Genomic DNA, 22,623 nt, shown 5'->3' with positions numbered 1-22,623 from the left:
ATCCTCCACAATGTACTGGAGACAGGGACAGGAGCCACCAAATGAGACCAGGCTGGGAAGTGAGGCGGGAGGACAGCCAGCTAGCCAGCCATACAAAGTTAGAAAGAGCCTGGTGGCTCTTCTAATCCAACGTCTCTGTGGTACCCACTGTACAAATCACCTGGGGCAGGGTGACTTTTTTTAGGGCCTTGTTCATTTAATGCAGATGCTCTTTCACACAAGAAAGGGAGCTCACTCTGACCCATAGTCAGGTCCAAGGCCACGGCTCTACGTGGGATGGCAGCCTTCTTTTTCTATTATTTTTTTAAGTTATTTTATTTTATGAATATCTGCCTACACATCTGTATGTGCACTACATGTGTGTGTGTGGTTTCCACAGAGGCCAGAAGACGGCATCAGATTCCCTTAGATCCCCTGGAGGTACAGATGGGCCTTGGTCTTCTGCAAAATCAGAATTTGTGAGTATGTGTTTATGCTATGGTGTGTGTTGATGTCAAAGACAATTGATAATAGTAAAATTATCGGATGGTCTGACTTGGCAGCAAACGTCATACCTGCTGAGCCGTCTGTCTTGCCAGCCCCTTCCTGTCTTATTTTTTGAGACAGGATCTCACTATGTAGCTTAGACTGTGATCCACTTCACAGTTGTCATATTCAGCCTTCCAAGTGCTGGGATTGCAGAGTGATGCAGTCCTAGGACATAAGGACTTGTCACACTAAGAATACGAGTGTGAACGGCTCTGGTTACTCTTCCTCCTCTCCTTTTTCTTCCTTCATGTGGCAGATGAAGCCCAGGGGTTAACTGGCCTTTCCACTTTGTAGCTGAGCACACACCCAGTCCCTCAGTGGGGGATTCTAGGTAGGGCCTCTACCTCTTGAGACACCCCCAAGGTGTCCTGGCACATCCCGCCCCTGCCCCGCTGCTCCCCCAGGTGCTCACGGGGTTGGGGTGGGGGGCTCTGGGCAGAAGTTCTACTGTTGAGATATTTCCTGTTTATCTCTTTTCATAAAGCCATTCAATTCACTCATGGGGACCCTACCCTAATGTCTTTAATCTTAGTTACCACACAGGCCCCACCTATAGACACCTCAGTAGGACTAAGTGCCTACTCTTTCCACACCTTCCTATAAATTTTAACAATGAACCCTTGAAAGATTCAAAATACTCAAACCACAGGACTCAAATTTTCACTTTATTAATTCTTATTAGTATGCGTGTGTGTGTGTGTGTGTGTGTGTGTGTGTGTGTGTGTGTGTGAGAGAGAGAGAGCCCCATGCAGGCACATGCCTGTCACAGTACACACGAAGCTCAGTGGACAGCTTGTGGGAGTCTGTTCTTTTCTTTTCATCAACTTGGTTTTGATGATGGAACTCCAGGTGTCAGGATTGAGGTAAATACCTTTACCCTGCCCCCCTCCCCCCCCCCCGAGCGCGCCAGGAGCCGAATTCCTACCTCAGTATCTTTCTTCTCTTCTCCCCTCCCCTCCCTTCCCCTCCTCTCCTTTCCTTTCCTCTCCTCTTCTTTTCTCTTGAGACAAGGTTTCTCTGGGTAGCCCTGGCTGTCCTGGATCCGCTCTTTAGACCAGGCTGGTCTCTCACAGGCCCCTGCCAGTGCTGGGATTAACGATGAGTGCCACCATGCCCAGCCTGTTTTCCTCCTCTATAAAGTGGAGTGAAAAAATCGAGGGCAAGAGGCTGGGCATGGTGATGAGGGCTCAGCTCAGGCTTTTAAACCCACCACTGTTGAGAGAGAGGAGGTGAACCTCTGTGAGTTCAAGGCCAGCCTGGTTTACATAGAGAGTTCCAGAAAAGCCAGGGCTATGAAGAGACCCTGTTTCAAAATAAATAATAAAAAATAAATAAATTGGGGAAAGACAAAAATAAGACCCCCTTATCTGGGCACTCCACACCTGTAATCCCAGCACTTGGAAGACTGAGGCAAGAGCATTGTGAGTAGAGGCCAGCCTGGGCTACGTAGGAAGTGCTTGTCTTAAAAACATTAAAAGGGGTGCTGGAGAGATTTTCAGGGGTCAAGAACACTGGCTGCTCTCACAGAGGACCAGGGCAAATATTTATATGCAAAATTAAAATAAACACATATTAAACAAACAAACAACCACATCAAACAAACAAAAAAGGTGATGGGGCAGGCAGGCTTCCAACATGGTCCAGTGGAGAGCACTTAAACCTCGGGGTTCAGTAGTCAGCACCCCATAGAGTGGGCATGGTGGGGCATGCCTGTGAGCCCAGGAGATGGAGGTCATCCTCCGATACACAGCAACCTACCTCCTAAGAGCATTGGTGACCCCTTAATTAGTAGAAGTTTCTGGAAGCTCTTCTTGGTTTTTATTGCTCCATCTGAAATGTCTTCATGGACAGAGCCTTGCCTGCTTCCTTCTCCTTCACTCAGAACTCCCTGGAAAGGGCCCAGCTCCCTCTGTGTCCTTCTTAAACTACCGGAAGTTCAGTCCTCATGTCTCTTCCTGGTGAGCTGTGTGACATCTTGAGTTACCTACAGGCCACTTGAAAGGTGGGGGAGGTTACTGGAGGAAGTGTCTGTCTTCCCCTGAGGACATCACCTTTGTCTGAAAGTCTCCTGACAACCAGCCAGATGTGTCTGCAACCTTGACATCACCCCTATCCCCTCTAGGCCTCTAGGGAGATATAGTAAATTGCTGAGCCAGCTGAGGGTAGCACTGCGGGGAGGGGAGTATGGAGGGGGATGGTATTTCCTCCCTGCTACAGGTTCCCGCAGAATACGAGATAATATTTCCGTTCAAATTGTTCTTCCTCCAATGACAGAAATCAGGGTTGTTTGGGTTTTGTTTTTTCTTTTCTTTGTATACTCTTCCCTCTGGTTAACACCTGGATCCTAAACCCTGTCCTGGTAACACATCTGCACTGACAGGGGATGTACACGTCCAAGGAGATGAAAATATGCACAAGTTGTCGTCTGACCTGCATGCAGGTCATAGGCATATTTGCTGAACCACACATGCACACATACACACATACAATGGAAATTAAATATACTTTGAAAAGAGAAAGTTTAACTTCTCCTGTTTTGTTTTTTCTAATTTTTCATCCTTCCTTTAAATATGTGTGTGGATGTTTTGTTCACATGTATGTCTGTGTACTGCATACATGCCTGGGCCTGCAGAGGCCAGAGAAGGGGATCAAATCCCCTAGAACTGGAATTATGGGATGTTGTGAGCTGCCAGCTGAGTGCTGGGAATTGAATCTGATTTCTCTCTAAGACCAGGAAATTCTCTTAACCCCTGAGCCATCTTTCCAGCCCCCTGTTTTTATTTTCTTGTGGCAGGCAGGGTCTTGTGTAGCCCAGGCTGGCCTGGAATGAACTGAAGCTAGTGGACCTTAATTTCTGATTCTTTCACCTCTGTCTTCTGAGTACTGGGATTACATTACCCTGCACACACTCTTTCTCGAGCACACACACACACACACACACACACACACACACTCACACTCATGCAGTAAGATCTTATTGTGCATAACAAGCTGACCTCAAATCCATCATCCTTCCGCCTCTGCCTCTGAATGCTGGGTCTAGAGCCACTAGACTCTCCCTTCCCACCCCCACTTCAACTGAAGGGTTCTAGGCATGTGTTCTCCCACTGAGCCATGTCCCCAGCTCCTTACTGGGAGACCCAGATCCGTACTGTCAGCTGGGGTTGTCCTTGTGCTGGTAAGTAACAGTTTCATTGAGGTCTCCTGAGTGCAGCTTCCCTGTCTAAGTGGCTGACACTGTCTCTCAGTAGATGCCCTGGTCCTCTGGCTCTCTCAGTCTTTCCACCTGTCTTCTGAAATGTTCCCAGAGCTTTCAAGGTAGGGATTGTATACCGTAAGCACATGGATTGAAGCTGGGCATCCTGAGGTCAGTTGTTCTCTGCCTTTTAAACATCGTGGTTTTCTGTGATGGTCTCTGCCTGCTACAAAAAGAAGCTTTGAAGAGGGGTAAGAGCTTCTCCATGGGTTGAAGGATAAATGTTTAGAAAGCAGTTAGAGCTGGGCGATGTAGCTCACATCTTAATCACTTGGGCGGTAAAGGTAGATGCTTCTCTGAGTTCAAAGCCATCCTGGTTTACAGAGTGAGTTCCAGGGCAGCTAGGGCTACACAGAGAAACCCTGTCTTGAAGAAGATGAAGGAGGAAGAAGAGAAGGAGGAGGAGGAGGCAACCAAGCAGTAGGAATTACACTGTTTAAGGAAAGTGGTGATGACTGGCAGTCATAGGTTCTCCTCTAAGGTCACACACCAAACACAGGTGATCAATTAGGTTATAGTGCCAGCATGAATTCTCTGTTGTTGAGTGGTCCTAAAGACCAATCGGATAGGTATTGGTTATGCCCAGGGTAGAAGTGCCTCCATTGTGCCTTGAGGACTAGTTTGCTATTCTGGTCAATGCTGTTGTTCCCAGGCTTTATACTGCAGGAGAGGGCTCTTGATTGCGTCCCCCTGTCCCCCTTGACAGCTTGCACATCACCTCCCTGTACTGTGAAAAGCCAGTCCTTGGGAGGAAACTTCTAGATCAAGCCAGCTTGATTCCTTCAGGGACTATGTCCGAAGCACATGGTGCAATAAGGACTTCCCTCCCTGGTCTGTGTGCCCACAGGGGGACATGGCAATAGCCTGTATTGTTTTGGGTGTTTTGGACTCCCCACACCAACAACATGAAGCAAGGTTTTCCACATCTGGTACTGTGTTTGTTTGTTTGTTTTTGTTTTTGTTTCTTTAAGTCTATGGCTTAGTCTAGTGCTGTACCTTCATTTAAACTATATACATAGGCACACACAGACATGTCCATGCACACATACACACATGTAATTGTAAGTAAACATAAATAGTCTGATTCCCTATGGCTTTTCCAAATATCCTTAGGAGTGTTGATCCTCCTTCCTCCCTCTCCTTCTGTGTTGTCCTCCCTCCCCATTCCCTGGGCAAATCTCCCTCAGCCCTGTTTTTCTTAATTCCATTTCCTGATTGTTTAATTTTGCGATGCTGTGGACAGAACTCAGGGCCTCTCCTGTCCTAAGCCAGCCTTAGCCCAGATCTTTCATTGTTTATTAAAATATTCTTAACATAGCAAGACCCTGTCTAAAAAAATACAGAAAATGGGTATTCAATTAAAAAAAAATTCCTGTGCATGTGGGTGTGTGCTGGTATCGTCAGAGGTCAGAAGAGGCTACTGGGTTCCCTGGAACGAGAGTCACATGTGGCTGTGATCTTCCTGGTATAATTGTTGGGCACTGAACTCAGGTTCTCTGCAAATACCCTCAAGCACTGAGCCATCTTTTCAGCTTTACGATGATCAATATGTTAAATGAAAAATATGAACAGTATTACTAGGCCTGGTGGGTTGCTCAATGGTAGAACACTGACCTAGTGTGTGCAAGAACCCTGGGTTCCATCTCAGCACTACAAACAAGCTATTAATTAATGTTGGTTATTAACCATGATTGCTACAAATATTTTATAATTGCATTTTGTCTTTTGTGGTTTTGTAAGTTTTTTGTAGTTAAACATTTTTTTTTTACATTCATTTACTTACTTGTGCACGTGTGTATGCCCACACATGTACTGTGTCATAGTGGTGGAGGTCAGAGGACAGTTTTCAGCAGCCAGCTCTTTCTTTCTACCACATGGGTCCTGGGGATCAAACTCAGGTTTGGTCACAGCACCTTTACTCACAGGGTCATCCTGTCAGCCTGTGTTTGTGAAGTCTGGAGTTAGTGTACCGAGGTGACCATGTCCTCAGGAGAAGCGGCTCATTCTCTCCTGGTTTCTGTCCCCAGCTTCCGTAAGCAAGGTGACAAGTATGGCAAATGTCTGTTGCATTTTCTCTCGCATGGGTTCACAGGCAAATGTGGATGTATTTATACCATCCTTATAAATACTCTCCGAAGCAAGGAGAAACAATGCGTATGAGTTTACAGCTCGCTTTTCCCGATATAGTCCTCTCTGCCAGTTTCACTTCACTATTTACCCTTTTGTCCACGTGAGGATGGAAACTAGGGCCCTACACAGGCCAAGCACATGCTGCTCAACTATATTTTATCTGCCTCCCAATAAAAAACATTTTATTGGTTTTTTTAAAAAAGATTTATTTATTATTATATGTAAGTACACTGTAGCTGACTTCAGATGCACAAGAAGAGGGCATCAGATCTCATTACAGATGGTTGTGAGCCACCATGTAGTTGCTGGGATTTGAACTCAGGACCTTTACAAGAGCAGTCAGTGCTCTTACCTGCTGAGCCATCTCTCCAGCCCCTTATTGATTGTTTTGAAAGATTTGTTTTTTTTTCACTTTATGTGTATAAATGTCTTGCATACATGTATGTGTATGTACTATGTATGTGCAAGTGTCCTTGCAAGCGAGAAGAGGACATCGGACCTTAGAACTGCAGTTAATAGACAGTTGTGAGCTGCCGCATGGATGCTGGGAATTGAATAATGTCCTCTGCAAGAGCAGCCAGTGCTTTTAACAGCTGAGTCATCTTTCCAGCCCCCCTCCCCCATTTCTCTCCTTCCCTTCCGCCCTCCACACATACTCCTCTCTGAAGGTCAGAGGATCACTTGCAGGAGTGGTTCTCTCCTTTTACCACGTGGGTCCTGGGACTGGAACTCAGGTCATCAGGATTGGCAGCAAGTGAGCAAGCCCCTGTGCTCTCTTCAGCTATATAGCTGGCCCTATCCAGTTTGAGAAAGGGACTGAAGGTGCCTGGCTTCTAATAGGTTTGTAGCCTAGGCTATCCTTGAACTCCTGACCTTCCTCTCGTCCTGCTGAGCACTGGGATCGCAGGTGGCCAAGTCTAGCTTCAGAGACTTTTTGACTTTTTTACACCAGCGTTTGGGAGTCTTCCATTGCTTTGCCTGTATCCCAGGCCGTCTTCAGCTCTTTAGTTTAATTTGTTCCTGGACTATAACATGCATGCACTTGTCAGCAGAGCCAGCCACACAAAGGATTTCCACAATGCAGGCAGAGCTGCCTTCCTCCCAAGCGAGGGAGCGCCAGCCTCTCAGTTCCTCTTCCAGGAAGCTGAGTACTTTCTTTTTCCTGTCCAGTGTGGACTCTCCCCACTTAAACATTTACACAGCTCTCAGATCCATGGGGAGAGGGAGTAGCATGCTGTGCACTGACTGCCTCCAGCCTTTAGTGTTTGAAGCATGGAGTGGCTGGATGGCCAATGCAAGGACTCTGTTTCACTCCCATGCACGAGTGGTACCTATTTATTTCATTTCATTTCGTCTTATTTTCCAAGCTGGGGACAGAATCCGGGCCTTTGTGCACCATAGGCAGGTGTTCTACCCCTGAGCCACACCCTCAGCCCCTCAATAGGGGATTCTAATCCATTGTTCTGCCACTTCCGGTACCCTGCGGAAAGGCTTAATTTATCTAGCAAGTCATAAACCTAGAACTTGCTATGGAACAGAAGAGGGCTTTGGACTCCCCATCCTCCTGCCTCCACCCACTGAAGTGCAGGGATGCTAGGCTTGCAAACAGTGACCCGCTTACTTATTTATTTTTGGGGTGTTGGAGACAGAACACAGGGCCCTGTGCATGAGAGGAAGTACTGTAACTAACACTGAGCCGCCTGCCTCCATAAACATCTCAATGCCGACATAAGGCACAATGTTAAACACAGCAAGGGAAACACTGTTCGCTCTTAGGGAGCTTATGTTTGGGTGTGCAATTTACACTTTTGTGTGTTTATTTTTTTTTGTTTTTAATTATGTGTAATTGTGGGTATGTGCATGTGTGTACACGGGCCCTTGAGGCTGAAAGGGTCAGATCCCCTGGGGCTGGACTCAGAAGTTGTCAGGTCTGTGGGTGCTGGGACATTCTGTTCTCTGCAAGAGCAGGAAGTGCTCTTGACCATTAGAGGCACCTCTTTAGCGCCTTTTAAAAATTTATTAATTTTAACTTTATACCCATGTGCGTGCATGCACGTGGGTGTGTACATGTACGTGGGTGTGTGCATGTGCCTCAGCAGCAGGCCTTGGAGGTCACAGGACAACTTGCAGGAATTGGTTCTCAATTTCCACCTTGTGGGTCCCAGGCAAGGCCTTACCCACTGACAACTCACAGCCTCCTGGAACTCACTCTGTAGACCAGGCTGGCCTTGAACTCAGAAATTCGCCTGCCTCTGCCTCCCGAGTGCTGGGATTAAAGGCGTGCACCACCACGCCCGGTTTTGTTATTCTTTTTTAAATGCATTTATTATTATTGTACATGTATCAGTGAATGAATGTAGGTGCAGCAATGCCAGTGTGCCCTGTGGAGGTCAGAGGCCAACTTTGCTTCCAGGGACTGACCTCAGGTCAGGCTTCCAGACAAGCCCTTTCCCCTCCCTGCCTAGTGGAGCTGGACAGCTGACCTTCTGTCACTCACTCTAATTTTGGATTTTTTTTTCACCCTGAGTTGTTTGGAGGGAAGGAGCCAACAGGATCATGTGATCCAGATTGGCCTTGAACTCTAAAACAAACCTCCTGCTTCTACTTCACAAGTTTGGAATTAGAGGCCCAAGCCACCATTCCATATTTTTGCAGTGTTGAGGATGCATGCTAGGCAAACACTCAACCACCTGCCTCCACATCCCTGCCTGTTGTTTTTCAGAAAGGGTCTTGAGCAGGCAGTGGCTTAAGGTTGCTAAGAGGACCCTGAACTCCTGATCTTCCCACCTCCCAGGTGGCAGATGCTGGAATGACAGGCATATGTGCCACAAAGCCCAGTTGGATCTGGGAGTTCTTACCAAGTCTTCTGTTTGGGGGGCTGGGTATGATACAGTGTAGGAATTTATTTCTTGTAGAAACACATAGTAGGTGCTTAATCTTGAATTGCTGAGTTCTCACATAGTAGGTAAGTGTGATTTCCTCCATTTCCAGGTCCCAAGCATTAGCCTGGCGCTAAGCCAAATGGAATACAGTTGTTTCAGTACTAGGTCACCTGGGTTAAGAGAGCTGTGACGTCACGCGGCCGTGACATCATGCCACGGCAGTTCTCACGAGTGGGGGTTGGGAGGAGCAGGGCAGGAGTGTGTGTGTGGGGGTGTGGACAAAGGGGCCCTGCTCTTCCCCCGTGCGCGCCCTGGCTAACTGGCGGGCCACATCTGGAATTCATTGCAAGTCGCCGCCGGAAAGAGGAGGAGAGGAGGGCGGGGCGAGCAGGGAGTTGGGGCCGGAGGCAGCGGCTCTGCCCGCCTCTCTCTTGTCCTGGGTCCCCAACTCCGGGACATAGACCGAGCACAGCCAACAGTCTCCAAAACCAACCACTGGCTGTCCCGGGGCGCAGACGCCAAGGCCACTCAGGCCAGGGCAGGGACCCCGGCCGGCCTAGCCAGGTGAGCGCGCGGGGCAGAGGGGAGGTTCCGATCTGGGCGGCCGCGGTTCACGGAGACCCTGAGATCCCAGCTGGGGGGCCCGGTCCGGGGTCAGGCGCTCGTACAGGCGTTGCACGCGCTGCTCCAGGCTCTGCTGCACCGAGGGAACAGATCATCTACCATGCGCCCCTGCCCACTACTCCAGGCAGCTCGCCACCTACTCAGTGGCGCACCCCCAGACTGAGCTCCCCGCCTTCCTTCGGGCAGGAAGTTGGCGCTGAAGAGAAAGGCGGAATCCGAGCGCTTTGAGCTGGAGACTTTGCAAGACTGGATGGGGGTTCTCAGGAAGCAGGGTTTGGGGCAGTGAGGTTGTTGGGGAGAGGTGCAGCATCCCTTCTTCTCTGTCTCCGGCTAGGATGAAAGGTGCTACGGACGAGCGAGCGGGGAAAGCTTTCAGAGTTCATGGGCGGGGTCCCCGGCGAAGGCCGTCGCCCCACCGCCTGTGAGACTAGTTTTTTGCCTCAGTTTCCAGTTAGTTGCCCCTCTCTTTCAGTCTCTCTTTCGGAAGAATCACTTTGTATCGAAGGAAAGGGACATTAACTGCAAAGTCCAGGTGTCTCCTTTTCCTAGCTCAGGGATGGGGCGTAGGAGTGAAGGAAGGCACGCGTGGCGTGGAGTCCGCGTTGTCGCGGGCTACACGGCGTTGGGACCTCGCCCCCCTCTAGAGCATGGGTTGACTCACCCGGGGATTTCCACCTCCCCACCCCCGTCCCTATCCTTGTTGTTAGATGCCCGAGGCGACACCCGCAGAGCCTACTGTCCCCTGCGGGGCAACATGGGAGCATCACTGAGGGGGGGGGAGGGAATGAAGTAGCTGTAGTTACTCTCTCCAGTGCCCCAGGAATCTGGATGTGGGGGGCCTCTGGTGGGGTGCAGAAATGTGGCCACCCCCTGTTGCTTTGTGCAGGATAGGGACATCCTGCGCGCGTGTCGGGGTCTCAGGAGAGAGAGATGGCGCCGCCCCAGCGCAAGCGAGTGTGGATACCACGCATTCCTCGGCCTGATAAGGAGCTGGAGAGTGCTGCCTGAGCCAGGCGGGTCTTACTGTCGCCAAGGAGACGCGCCCGGCTTCAGCTTCCTATAGTGGTAGGGTAGGGGTGCTGCCAGGAGATGTCCCCATGCTTTGCATGCGAACGAGCCCCCCAATTTCAGGCTCTTTCATTCATTCATGCGCCTGCCTCGCTTGCACCAAGCAAGAGAGGCTGAGGGTGAACTTGGTAGCTGGCCTCACACGATACTGTGGAAAACAAGATCATTTCCGATGATAAAGTCAGATGCTCTGATAGAAATTAGGGGTGGGCTGTGCTGGGTAAAATGCCTTATTTCTTTAATCCCAGTGCTCAGGAGACTGAGTTAAGGGGCATCTTTGTGAACTCAAGGCCAACCTGATCTACGAAATGAGTTTCTGGTCAACCCGGATTACACAGTAAGACCCTGTCCCAAAAACAAAACAAAAAGAGAAGATAGTTCCTGAAGGCCTAGACAGTGACAGTCGAATGAAATCCAAAGATAAGATAGTCTGCCGGAAAAAGTGTTTGTGTGGGGGTGGGGAGGGGGTCTGTAGGATATACCAGAGGCAACTACAGCAGGTTTCGACCTCAAATGGGCCTTGGGAGGTTAGTGTATGCCTGGGCCCTAGGGAGCCATAGAGATTGTGGCGATGGGAGGTGAGGATAAAAGTTCTGAGCTCTCCGGCAGTTCTCCCTTGCAAGTTTGGTGGGCAGCAGACATGCATAAGGGGCTACCACAAGCAACCAAAGCTTTTGAGGGATGAGGGAGCTCTGTGGAACTGGGAGGGAGTAGAGGGGAGTCACCAGACTCCTTCAGCCTTCCTCTCCACTAATCTTTAGCAAAGCAGTCAAGTCCAGGTCTGTCTCTCTTCCCTCACTCCAAACCCTTTCACTTGCTCCTCTTCCTCCTGTATTTTTTGCAGTCCTGGCAACCCAGGGCTTCAACATGACGCTGTGTCCCTAAGCTACACCAAGTTATCCTTAATTTTATGTATTTATAGACAGGGTCTCACTATGTAGCTCTAGCTGTCCTGAAACTGTGTAGATCAGGCTGGTCTCAAATTCACAGAGCTCTGCATGTCTGACTCTGAATCCTGAGATTTAAAGTGCACAAACACACAGTGCTTTTCATATATATACATATATATTTTTATATATTTAATATATATTTATTAAACTTACACTTATCTATTTTGTGGGCATGTGTATACGTGTGGGCATGTGTGTTTCATGACATGAGTATTCAGGTCAAAGCAAGTCATTTCTCTCTCTTTCTCTCACTCACTATGTGGGTAGGTAGTGGGGCTGGATCAAGTCTCCAAGCTTGATGACAAGTGCTTTTAGCCAATGAGCCATCTTAACACTGCTTCTGTTTAAGTTTTACTTGAGTCAGGGTCTCCCTGTGCTCTCCAGGCTAACCTCCAACTCATTATGTAGCCTAGGCTGCTCTTGAACTTTCCATTTTCCTTCCTCAGCTTCTGTGTAACTGGGATCATAGGTATAAACCAGTCAGGCTCATTTTCAGTTCAGATCCCAGTCTCTAGTGGCAACTTCCCCTCCTCTGAGAGGCAGTCTGGACCACTGTGGTGGAGGGGGACAGGTCTTGGAGTCTGGACAAAGGGAGAAGGCCCGCCTCTATCCGCCTGCAGAGTGACTCTTCCTCCAAGGTCCGACCCTTTGGGCTAGCTTCCTCTTTCTGGAAATCCTTAAACCGCTTAAGCTCCTGTCTTTGGTTAGAAAGGTTCTAGGAGGGAAGAGGAGACTGGAGGGACAGCCTAGACCCCAGTTTCCCTTCCTTTGGAGGACAGTGTGCGTGCGTGTGTGTGTGTGTGTGTGTGTGTGTGTGTGTGTGTGTGTGTTGTGTGTAGGGTGTGTTTGGTGTGTGTCTGTGTGTGTGCAGTGTATGTGTGTACTGTGTGTGTCTCTCTGTGTGTACAGTGTGTGGTTTGTGTGTGTGTGGTTTGTGTGTTTTGTGTAGGGTGTGTAGTGTATGTGTGCAGTGTGTGTATACAGTGTGTGTAGTGTGTGTATCTCTGTGTGCACTGTGTGTGGTGTGTAGTGTGTGTGGTATGTGTGGTGTGTGTAGTGTATGTATAGTGTGTGTGGTATGTGTAGTGTATGTGTAGTGTGTGTGGTATGTGTGGTGTGTGTAGTGTATGTGGTGTGTGTGTGTGTGTGTGTATGGTATGTGTATGTTTGGGGTGTGTGTATGTGTGTGTGTGTGTACGCGCGCCCCAGAGTCTTAGCCTTGGTATAAGCTGTGAGTATAGATACATTCACTGTCTTCCCTCCCTTGGAAGACAGACTTTCTGGTCAGTCCCTGGGGTGCTCTGGCGGGGCTGGTCACATTTCTGCAGGAAATGGCCATAATTCTTTTTCTTCTACTCTGCCAGACTGGAGAAGAGGTGGGAGTCTCTGAGGAGGGGTGGGTAAGGCACATACCCTGAGCTTCTCACCCACCAGGCTTGGAGTTGGAGGGGGTTGATTCTCAATAATGAACCCCAAGAGGGGCCCAGATGATCTGGGCAGCCAGGAGGCATCTAAGGGAGGGTGACCCCGCGGTCAAGCTGTGGTTCAAACAGCCCCACGGGGACAATCACACTGCTCCTGAAGAGCAGCTTCCAAAGGGGGTGCCCCCCCCCCAGCTGGACCAATCGGATGCGGAGGATGCATGGAAAATGAGCCAATCAGGCTCCGGGCTACTTCGGCCTGAAGACCTGGCTTGGTAAAAAGGATGTGTGGCCTAGGCCAAGCTGGCCTGGGACCGGCTGCAAGGAGCTGAGGGCATTGGGGCGCCTGGGGCTCTGTCCAGACAGGGAAACAAGGAGCCTCTGTGTGAGGATCTGGGTGGGGCAGCTGTCCCTGAGGACACGTACAAGCTCTTCTCTGTTCCCAAAGTAGGACGGATGTCCCCTCGCCCAGGGGGTGGGCAGCAGCTGTCTCTGTAAATCCCCTCAAAGGCTAGGGTACCCAACCGAGGGGACATCCGGAAAAGGAGATGTCTGGGCGACCCCGGAAGCCCCCCGTCATTCTCAGTGCTCACTAGGAACCGGCTCAACCAGCCAGCGTCTGGAACGGCGCTCTTTCTGGGAAACACGTGGCTCTTGTCAGGCCTCTTTCCAAGCCCAGGCTGGGGAGACTACATAACATGTGGGCCCTCCCTGTAACCAAGCGCTGGAGGACTCTCCTACTCTGCTCCAGCCCCTCCGAGATTCCCCCTACCCGACTCTAGCTGGCCATGGTGTGTTCAGCATCTCGTGTTCTCTGCCCACACAGATTCTCCCTCCTTCCCCGATCCCTTCCCCGGGCTCAGCTCAGTTTTCCTTGCAAAGGAGGGGTGGGTGACTCAGACCTTTCATGAAAACAAATTTCTAACCTCTCTGCCTGCCTCTCTGCTCAGACTGCTGGGGTGGGGTGGGGTGGGGTGGGGCCTTCACAGCTCATATACCCCCCTCCTGGCCCCTCTGCACAGGCTGCTCCATCCGGGCCCCTTCACAGCTCAAATGACTTTAGCAGCTACCTCGGTCTCCCAGACCCGGTCACTAGTGACTCTCCTCATTCTCTCCATTCCCACCCCCCCAGCCTTCCCCACACCGGATCCCCACACCGGATGTGACAGAGGCTCCACCATGTTTGTTCCAGGGGCTTGACACATCTGGATTGCATCCTGGCACTAGAGGGGGTGCCAGTACCCTGCCCACCCCCCAGGGACCCAGTACCCTTGCGTAGTGTGAGATGGTGGGGATGGAAACCAGCTGTTAGTGGGCGGGTTGGTTTTTTCTTTCTTTTTTCTTTTTTTTCTTTGGCTAAGTCAGCATCTTTTCCCAGAAGATGGAGTGGATGGAGGCAGCCCAAAGCTTGTGTGTGTTGAGAAAGGGAGCACTGAAGACGTTGGCTAATACTTGTTGGATATTTCCTCTGCTCTGTGTGTGTTGTGTATGTAGGTGCATGTACGTGTGTGTGCACATGAGTGTGCGTGCCCGAGAACATGGTCACCTACTGCTCCTCAGATTCTATCCCATCTGTGTTTTGCTTTGTTTTTTTGGGACGGGGTCTCTCAGTTGCCTGAGACTGTCCAAGATTAGTCTGAAAGACGTGTGTCCGGGGATACTCCTGTCTGCTTGCCCAGTGCTGGGGTCACAGATTTGAGCCCTCACCCTTGACTTGTTTATTTGTTTTGAGACAGTGTAGCCTTGGCTGTCCTGGATTAGCTCTGTAGACCAGGCTGGCCTTGAACTCAGAGATCAGCCTGCTCTACTTCCTCAGAGCTGGGATTAAAGGCTTGCACCGCCACCACCCAGCTCACCCTTGGCCTTTTGTGTAAGTGCTGGGCATTAGACTCAGGTTGTATATATTTACAAGGCAAGCATTCTACCAGCCTGTCTCTACAGGCCCTGCATATATCTTTTTCTCTTTAGATTTCTTTCCATTGAGCTTCTGGGGAGATCCACCTGTCCGAAACTCCCACATGTTACCATTATTGGCCTTATAAATGTGGGGATCAAACTCAGACCCTCACATTGAGAAGGCAAGTGCTTTACCCACCAAGTTTTCTCCCCAGCTTCTGTGCAGCCGTTCCCTTCCTTTCTCCTGGTCCTCCCTCCTTCCCCTTTTAAAGTTTATTATGTTTATTATTATGGGGGAAGGCATGATGTGTATGTGAGTGTGGGCACACCCATGCCACTGGCACCCGATGTGGAGGTCAGAGGACAATTCTGGAGAGTCAGTCCTCTTCTACCATAGCTTTGGGGACTCATGGCGTCAGGCTTGCTCAGCAAGTACGCTTACCCATTCAGCCATCTCTTATGCCCTTTCCATCCGTCTTTTTCTGCTCCCACTCTTGTCCAAGCTGGTCGTGAACTCTTGGGCCAAAGTTCACGACACCTTGGGGGGGTGCTGTGATTACAGGTGCACAGAGGTCTCACACATCCTTGAAAAAGATTTCCTCATCCCTTATGGAGAGACCGTTTTGGTACCCATTGTCCAGATGGGTATGTTGGGACTAAGAGGCTGAGGCTTCAGTAGCTCACTCTTTGGGTGTTAGATTTAGAGTGGGAACTCTGCCGCCAAGGTCTATGTCCTTCAGGATAGTACAGCTCTGGGAGGCTTGGACCTTAGGGCCGTCCTGGTGTCTCCCCAAGTTCTTATCTTTGGGTGTGCCCCTGGCCTCAAGGCTTAGTCCCAGCCTGGAATCAGGGCAGTGGGTGGTAATGAGCAGGGGTTTGTGCTGGTGGTAATAAGAATCTTGCTGACCCAGGTCAGCAGACAGCATGAAGCCTGAGGCTCCTGTGTGTAGGACAGAGTGACAGGCTGTCCAACCACTCCCTGAGGCTTGTTCTGTGGAAAGGCAGGTAGGTTTCTAGGACTCAAGAGGATTTTCTGTGTGTTTCTTTTTTCTTGAGACAGGATCTTGCTGTGCAGCTCAGGCTGCCTGGGATGTGTAGCAACCCTTCTGACTCTGCCTTCTGAGGCTACCACTATGCCTGACTATTTTGTTTGTTTTTTGAGACAAGGTTTTCCTGTGTAGCCTAGCTGTCCTGGAAGTCACTCTGTAAACCAGTCAGACCTCAAATTCACAGAGATCCACCTGCCTCATCCTCCCAAGTGCTGGGACTAAAGGTGTACCCCACCACCAACCAGCTTCCCTAGCCTTTTCTTTTTTTTTTTTTTTTAAGATGTATTTATTTATTATATGTAAGTACACTGTAGCTGTCTTCAGACGCACCAGAAGAGGGCATCAGATCTCATTACTGATGGTTGTGAGCCACCATGTGGTTGCTGGGATTTGAACTCAGGACCTCTGGAAGAACAGTCTGTGTTCTTAATCACTGAGCCATCTCTCCAGACTTATGCCTAACTTTAAAAAAATAAAATAAAATTTAAATACATTTTTATTTCTTTAAGTGGGAGTGGGTGGGTAGGGGAGCAGGGTGGGGGGGTGTATAGGGAACTTTCGGGATAGCATTTGAAATGTAAATAAAGAAAATATCTAATAAAATAAAAATTTAAAAAAGACAACCAAAAAAATTTTTTTATTTCTTTAAACAAAAAATATATCTATCCCCTCTGCCCACTCCTTTCTCCATCCATCCCTTGCAAGGCCCTGCTCTCTCCCTCAGCTTTATGGCCTCCATTCCTTTCTCTCTCTATATTCCTAAACATATAAATACAACCTGTTCAGTTCATACAATGTTTCTTGTACAAATATTTCAGGGCTAACCATTTGGTATTGGATTTTGGTTTGTTTGTTGGTTTGTTTGTTTCTGAGGCAGGCTGGCCTCAGACTCACGGAGGGAGACCTGCCTGCCTGCCTCTGCATTCCCACCGCTAAGCTTCAGCACATCCTGTGTAGTCCAGACTGTCTTCTCCAGCTTGCTTCATTCTATAGCCAAGATGACCATGACCTCAATCCTGCTTCTACCTCCCAAGTGATGGGTTACAGATATGAAGTACCATGTCTCTCGTGTGTGCCCTGCTAAGGTCGGAACCCTGGGTTTCATGCATGTCAGGCAAGCTCTCTACCAAGTGAGTTACAGCCCTAGCACTCTGTTTTTTGTTTCTGAGACAGAATCTCACTATGTAGACCTCACATAGTTTAGTACACCTTTGATCCCAACACTTAGGAGGCAGCGGCAGGTAGAACTCTGTGAGTTCCAGGCAATCCGGGGCCACATAGTGAGATTCTGTCTTAAAACCAAATAAAACATCAAGAGACAACAACGAAAACAGCGACTGTTGCTTGGGGCTTACTGGCTGCCTACCCTATCACTTGGTAGTTTGGTCACCTTGAAAAACTGAGGTGACTTCTCTAAGCATTCTGCCTGTCACATGAAGGGTCAGTGATGAGTGTAGCTTCCCTGGGGTCACTCACTGAGAACTTGGAGCTAGACCCTGTAGCTCTGCAGTCCCATTCAGAGTCCCTGCAAAAGCCATAACTGTGACCTGCTGTCCCTTTTTCTGTCCCTCTCTCCTCTGCAGTGCTCAGCCCCATGGCCCCAGCCGGCCACTGAGCCCCACCATGGGCGGCTTATACTCAGAGTACCTCAATCCTGAGAAGGTTCTGGAACACTACAATTACACCAAGGAGACGCTGGACATGCAGGAGACCACCTCCCGCAAGGTGGCCTCGGCCTTCATCATCATCTTGTGCTGCGCCATCGTGGTGGAGAATCTTCTGGTGCTCATTGCAGTGGCCAGGAACAGCAAGTTCCACTCAGCAATGTACCTGTTCCTTGGCAACCTGGCAGCCTCTGACCTGCTGGCAGGCGTGGCCTTCGTGGCCAACACCTTACTCTCAGGGCATGTCACTCTGTCCTTAACTCCCGTGCAGTGGTTTGCCCGAGAGGGTTCCGCCTTCATCACGCTCTCCGCCTCGGTCTTTAGCCTCCTGGCCATCGCCATCGAGAGACAAGTGGCCCTCGCCAAGGTCAAGCTCTACGGCAGTGACAAAAGCTGCCGAATGCTGATGCTCATCGGGGCCTCTTGGCTGATATCGCTGATTCTGGGTGGCTTGCCCATCCTGGGCTGGAATTGTCTGAACCAGCTGGAGGCCTGCTCCACCGTGCTGCCTCTCTATGCTAAGCACTACGTGCTCTGCGTGGTCACCATCTTCTCCGTCATCTTACTGGCTATCGTGGCTCTGTACGTCCGAATCTACTTTGTAGTCCGCTCCAGCCACGCGGATGTTGCTGGTCCTCAGACGCTAGCCCTGCTCAAGACGGTCACCATCGTACTGGGTGTTTTCATCATCTGCTGGCTGCCGGCTTTTAGCATCCTTCTCTTAGACTCCACCTGTCCCGTTCGGGCCTGCCCTGTCCTCTACAAAGCCCACTATTTTTTTGCCTTTGCCACCCTTAACTCACTGCTCAATCCTGTCATCTATACGTGGCGTAGCCGGGACCTTCGGAGGGAGGTGCTGCGGCCCCTGCAGTGCTGGCGGAGAGGGAAGGGAGTGACGGGACGCAGAGGTGGGAACCCTGGTCACCGACTCCTGCCTCTCCGCAGCTCCAGCTCCCTGGAGAGAGGCATGCATATGCCTACATCACCGACATTTCTGGAGGGTAACACAGTGGTCTGAAGGGAAAATGTGAACTGATAGTTAACCAAGCCACAGAGAGCTCTGTGGGGAGAGACCAGGTGACCTCATGATGTCCCTCAGTGCTGCAGGTCTGGAGAAACTGACCACAGCTCATAGGTCAGGTGACCAACGGAGGCACTGACTAATCAGATTGTAGTACTGTGACTGTGGGGATCATTAAGGGTCTAGGGTGACCGCAGGCTGGAGCTTAGGGCTAGACATTTGCCACTTGATACAAAGGGTGTCAGCATTCTGTCTGTCCTATCTTCCAGCCCCCCTGGTTCCCGTCCTGCCGCCTCCTTTTTAGGGCCTCTCTACATAGCCTTGACTGGCTTGAACTTTCTATGCAGACCGGGCTGACCTGGAGCTCACAGCAGTCTATCTACCTGTCTGTGTTCTGAGGGTTGGGTAGCAGCTCACCCAGCTCCTGCCCCCTTCCATAAACAACCTTAGGCCTCTGAAGGAAATGCTGTCTGCAGCGGACCCAAGGCTTCTTCCCTGTCTTTCTGAGGCCTAAATCCACAGCTTCCCCAATTTCATCAACTGCTGCTTCTTCTCTTTCCTTTCATATTCGGGGAAAGGAAACCACTGTGGGGGCAGGGAGGAGGCCTGGCATCCCAGTCTTTATTTTCAGATCTCACTGGCCACTCGCTTTATTGGTGAGCCGAGAGGGATCAGGTGAGGCAGTATGGGGCAGCTGTTGAGGAGACTTTGGGCTCTCACTCTCGGGGAGGTGATGGTCATTCCTGGAACTCCTCCCCCCACACCCAGCCTTTCTCCCCATGAGCTCATCACCTCTTCATCCTATCCCAGGTACCACGGCCCTTAAGGCAGGGCAGCCTTGAGCTGGATGTGGCTGCTTGCAACTTGTCTGTGCTGTTTTTTAAAATTGGGACAGGGTCTCATGTAGCCCAGGTTGGTCTCCAGCTCACTGTGTAGCCAAGACTGGCTGTGGACTTCCGATCCTCCTGCCTCCACTTCTGGAGTGCCAGTATCTGTATCACAGGGGTGTACCACCACCACCTGTCTTGAAAATTGCCATGAATGACATAGTTCACATAGCCATGGGTGGCCAAGGACACTCCTGGGTACTCTTACTGCATCTTCCCTTGAAGGACTTTGCTAAATCCTGTGGAGAAATAGAAAAATCCAATACGGTACAAACTGTATTTATATGTGTCTGTGTGTCAATGTGGGGTCTGTGACCTCCTATCCCAGTGTGGGTGCTGTCTGACCTCTTCTGTGCACATCTGTATCAAGACTGCTAGAAAGATAGACAGGGGTGGGGTGTGTCTGTGGGGGTCTGGCCATGATCAGGCCTCCTGGGAATTGCTGATTCATCTCTCCCACGCATAGAAACCTCTTCCTTGAAGAAATATGTGAAAGAAAAGGCTGAAGAAGGGGAGATTTGGGAGGCAAGGAGCCTGTCGGGAGTGTGTCTCCCCTCATATAGCTTCCCAGATGTCCTCCTTGTGCTGGAAACCCAGATCTGGGCCAATAAACAGTTCAATTTCTCTTGCTGCTGGTGGTTATGTGTGTGTGTGTGTGTGTGTGTGTGTGAGTGTGTGTGTGTGGAAGGCAGAAATTTCTGACCATTCGTGGCCTGCCAAGGCACCCCAGCCATCCCCCACTCCCTCACTCTTAGCTCTGTCTGAGCTGGAATTGCATGCTGTGGCTTCTGAGAAATAACTGGCCAACCTTGACCTTTTCCCTGGCCTGTTGGAAGGCCGTCTGGCTCTTCACAGTGACTCATTCCGCCCAGGGCCACCATGTTTTCCTTCAACGATACACCTTAGCAGGTGGGTTTCCACTCTTCTCCATCCCAAGTCTGTTCACAGTGTGGATGCTGGAGTTGGGGAGTTGGAGAGGTGGTCTTAGGGGGACAAGCAAGCCCAGGCGCCCCTACAGGGTTACTATTTCCCAAACTCAGGGGCCACCATCAATACTTTCTTTTATAAGATTTATTTTTTTAGATTTTCTCTCTCTCTCTCTCTCTCTCTCTCTCTCTCTCTCTCTCTGTGTGTGTGTGTGTGTGTGTGTGTAAGATATGATATTCTGGTATACCTGTGCTTGTAGTGCCTGAGCAGGCCAGGGGCATTGGATTCTATGGTGGTTGTAATTGGCCTGTTTTGCATGCTAGGAACAGAACACAGGTCTTCCAGAAGAGCAGGAAGTGCTCCTAACCATGGAACCATCTCTCCAACCCCTTTTCATATCTCCCACTCCTCCCCAGTTACTGGGGATTCAACCTAGAATGTCAATACGCACAGGGTTTTACTAATTCAGGCTGGCCTCAAATTCACTATGTAGCAGCTGGGGATGGCCTTGAACTTAGGATCCTCTAGCTTCCACCTGCGCTCACCTCCAAAGTGCTGGACTTACACCACCAAGCTAGGGTTATGTTCTACTAAGGATGGAACCCAGGACTCCCTGCCTGCTAGGCCATTGCTCCATCAGCTGAGCAGCCCTGCCTCGATGCTGCCCAGAGGGAAGGGTCTCTAAGAGCCTGTTACAGGGCTGAGGTTAGAGCTCAGAGGCTGAAGCCCCTGCTGTGAAAGTGTGAGGACCAGAGCTGCATCTGTAGCAACCACGTGATAGTGTAAAAACAGTGCAATCTCTGCACTGGGGAAGTGGAGGCAAGCAGTCTCCAAGCAGACCAAGAAAGATCCTGCTTCAATACATAAAGAGAGGAGCTGGGCATGGAGGAACTGGGCATGGTGGCGCACGCCTTTAATCCCAGCACTCGGGAAGCAGAGGCAGAGGCAGGTGGATTTCTGAGTTTGAGGCCAGCCTGGTCTACAGAGTGAGTTCCAGGACAGCCAGGGCTACAAAGAGAAACCCTGTCTCGAAACAAAACAAAATAAATAAATAAATAAACAAAGAGAGGGATAGAGCGGGATACCTGAAGTCAACCTCTCTACACAAGCACTTGCATCTGTGAATTCAGCTATTGTAGACACACACACACACAGGGTCTTTCCAGCCTGGCCTCCAACACAATCCTAGTCCCAGACAGGGTTCAGGTTACCCAACAGTGGTCATTTCTGAGCCATCCAGAAAAGGGAAATTCCAGTAGGGTGAAGGCCTGTGTCCTCTGTCCTCTTGCAGATGTCTCTAACCTTTGGATACTGCAACAGGCAACTGACAGAGTCCATGCACTAGCGTCAAGCCCACAAATTAAAACACGCACATAAATAAATAAACAACAACAAAAAAATCTGTTTTAATTGTTTGATTTTGAAAATTATTCTTTTTTAAAGTTTTAAGTGTGTGTGCACGCATGCACGTGTGTGCATGTGAGGGTAGGTGTCCAGGAAGTCAGAGGAATTGAATCTGGTGGGAGCGGGAGTGGTAGGTGGTTGTTGTGAACTGCCTGATGTGGGTGTTGGGAACCGAACCCATGTCCTCTGTAACAGCAGTAAGCTCTCTTAACCCCTATGTTGTCTCTGATTTTGTGTTGGTCCACATTCATAGCTAACGTAAGATGCACGCAGCCTTTTAGGTCGCATAGGCCTGTGACTTGCTGTGTTTCCTTCCAGTGGCTGCCTTTGTGTGTTGGTTGAGCCTCTTGCCTCCAGCCTCCAGCCTCCAGCCTCCAGCCTCCAGTGAGAATCTTCACCAATGGTCTCTCTCTATCTAATGCTTGGAATCAAGCCCAGGGCTTTTGCACATACTAGCTACACACACACACACACACACACACACACACACACACACACACACACACACAGAGTGAGTTTAACATACTGACCTCAAACTAATTCTTTTCCCCAAATACCCTCATGTTTTCTCTATTTAGGCTCTGGTTAGTGCCCCCTCCTCTGAGGAGCATGCCCTGACTACATCTTCATCGCGGCTCCTCTGCACATCACCTGTCTCACCATTAGAATATGAGCAGCCGGGGCTGGGTGGTGGCTCGATGGGTAAAAAGTACTGTTGTTCAAGCAGAATGATCTGAGTCTAGATCACCTGGCTCAGTTAGCAGAGTGCTCGCTCGCTCGCTGGCTCGCTGGTACACCTAAAGTCCTGCACCCTGTCCCAGCACGGCAAAAAAGGGCCATGTTGGTCCACACCTCTCATCTCTGAACTCAGGAACTGGAGGTAAGAGGATCAGTAAGTAGGTCAAGGTCAGCCTCA

At 50.0% G+C, this 22,623-nt stretch overlaps 1 protein-coding gene across 2 annotated transcripts; it reads left to right on the top strand.

The window, feature by feature from the left end:
• The first annotated feature begins 9,164 nt into the window (after positions 1 to 9,164).
• On the top strand, positions 9,165 to 20,006 carry S1pr2 (sphingosine-1-phosphate receptor 2). 2 transcript variants are annotated; one of them, NM_010333.4, is made up of 2 exons: positions 9,165 to 9,360; positions 17,388 to 20,006. In NM_010333.4, exon 2 carries the CDS (start codon positions 17,428 to 17,430, stop codon positions 18,484 to 18,486), a length of 1,059 nt encoding a protein of 352 aa, NP_034463.2. In that variant the 5' UTR covers positions 9,165 to 9,360; positions 17,388 to 17,427; the 3' UTR covers positions 18,487 to 20,006. The 2 variants fall into 2 exon arrangements, with proteins under 2 accessions (NP_034463.2, XP_006510082.1); XM_006510019.4 differs by lacking the exon at positions 9,165 to 9,360 and adding an exon at positions 9,374 to 10,485.
• The last annotated feature ends 2,617 nt before the right edge of the window (positions 20,007 to 22,623 follow it).

The sequence above is a fragment of the Mus musculus genome, chromosome 9, assembly GCF_000001635.26.
Source record: "Mus musculus strain C57BL/6J chromosome 9, GRCm38.p6 C57BL/6J".
NCBI classification, from domain to species: domain Eukaryota; kingdom Metazoa; phylum Chordata; class Mammalia; order Rodentia; family Muridae; genus Mus; species Mus musculus.
This window is presented reverse-complemented; position numbering and strand designations above follow the sequence as displayed.